Below are 1670 nucleotides of genomic sequence, written 5' to 3'. Positions count from 1 at the left end.
AGTTTATCAACACTTGGTCTCGTCGATCCCTGCTAAAATTCGCAAGCCGTCCACACCACATCCGAGCGGTCTAATCCAAGTCCAACTAATAAACCAAACAAAGTTTCCAAGGTAGTACTACAACGCGTTCGTTCACCCACCGTCATAAAAAGAGTCAAAAATCCTTTCTTTATAAGCTCGCCGTTCCGCTCCTCCGCGCGCGCACGGGGCCACGGAGCAACCCCACCCGCGCACCCACCCACCCACCCACCCAATCAAGATCTAGCCCAGCTCAATCCCTGAGCCGGCCATGGCGGCCCGACCGCCGCCCCCGTGCTTCTTCTCCTTCCTCAAGCACGGCGCCCTCCTCCCGGCGCGCCACGGCGGGCTCTTCCTGCCGCTGCTCGCGCTCACCGCGGCCCTCGCCGCGGCGCTCCTCCTCACCAACTCCCTCGCCGTGCAGCCCCTCGCCGCCGCCGCGCTGGTCGACGCCAGCGCCATCAGCCGCGCCGACCCGGCCGGCGCCGCGTACCCGGGCCTCGTCAGGGCGCTCAGGGGCGACCTCAGGCGGCTCCTGCTCGAGGTTGGCGCGTGCGTCCTCGCCGCGGTCGTCGTCGGGTCCGCCATCAAGATAGCCACCGTCTTCGCCGCCGTCAGGGCGTTCTCCTCCGGCACCGATGACGACGACGCCACCGAGCGGCTGACCGTGTCCGCCGTCCTGGGCGGCGCGAGGGGCAACCTGTGGGGGCCCGTCGCGACCGTGGCCTTCGGGTACGTCCTCGAGGTGGCCTGCGCGGGCGCCATCGTCGCGCTGGCGCTGACCACGGTCTACCTCCTGGAGCGCTCGCTGCTGCTCCTCTTCCTCGACGTCCTGCTCGTGCTCCTCGCGTCGCTCTTCCTCGTCTACCTCACCGTGGTCTGCGCGGTGGCGGTCGTGGTCTCGGTGGCGGAGCCGGGGCGGCACGGCGCGGCGGCGGTGTCCCGCGCGTGGCGGCTGATGGAGGGGAGGAGCGCGCGGGCGGCGCTCTACGTGGTCGCGACGTGCGCGCTCGGCGCCGCGGTGTCGCCGGTGTACACGCTGGCGCTGAGGCTTTGGCCGCGGAGCCCGTGCGCCGGGGTGGCCGCCGGCGCCGCCTACGTGGCCCTGCTCGGCGCCGTGGAGGTGTTCTCCGTCGCGGCCGTCACGGCGTACTACTTCGAGTGCAGGGACAGCAAGGAGGAGGAGGAGGTGGCGGCAGCCCACAGACACAGATACGCCAAGCTGCCCAATGGAGATGCGTGAATAGCTGATGTTCGATCAATTCATTCCCTTATTTTTGCTTGTCAATACATTGGATTAGTGTTAGTAAAATATACTCCACCATTGTTATGGTTTCAGCCAAAACAAATTACTTGTACTATTAACAAAGAACAGACAGAAAGAAATGTATTTGTCTTCAAGATAGTGGAAATTTCCTCGCGGTCAAGAGCAATTTCAAGACAATTCCTTCCCAGCGAATGTTCGTCAGTTAGTATTACCGTATACATAAAGTTATCCTTATATCAGCAAGCATATATATAGAGATACAAATCAAAAGAAATGGACGATGACATGAACTACCAGCCCATCATCGCCCATACCACCATACAACCGCCTAGCTAAAAAAGTCGTTGCTGTTTCGTTGTCACATTCAAATCCAGCGGGACAAAGA

The 1670-nt window shown here is 61.6% G+C and overlaps 1 protein-coding gene across 1 annotated transcript; it reads left to right on the top strand.

Moving 5' to 3' along the window:
• The first annotated feature begins 220 nt into the window (after window positions 1-220).
• On the top strand, window positions 221-1419 carry LOC125517607. The gene has a single exon (XM_048682815.1). It carries the CDS (start codon window positions 290-292, stop codon window positions 1259-1261), a length of 972 nt encoding a protein of 323 aa, XP_048538772.1. The 5' UTR covers window positions 221-289; the 3' UTR covers window positions 1262-1419.
• The last annotated feature ends 251 nt before the right edge of the window (window positions 1420-1670 follow it).

Source organism: Triticum urartu, chromosome 6, assembly GCF_003073215.2.
Source record: "Triticum urartu cultivar G1812 chromosome 6, Tu2.1, whole genome shotgun sequence".
Taxonomy (NCBI): Eukaryota; Viridiplantae; Streptophyta; class Magnoliopsida; order Poales; family Poaceae; genus Triticum; species Triticum urartu.
Note: the sequence above shows the minus strand (reverse complement) of the source record. Positions and strands in the feature narration are given on the sequence as shown.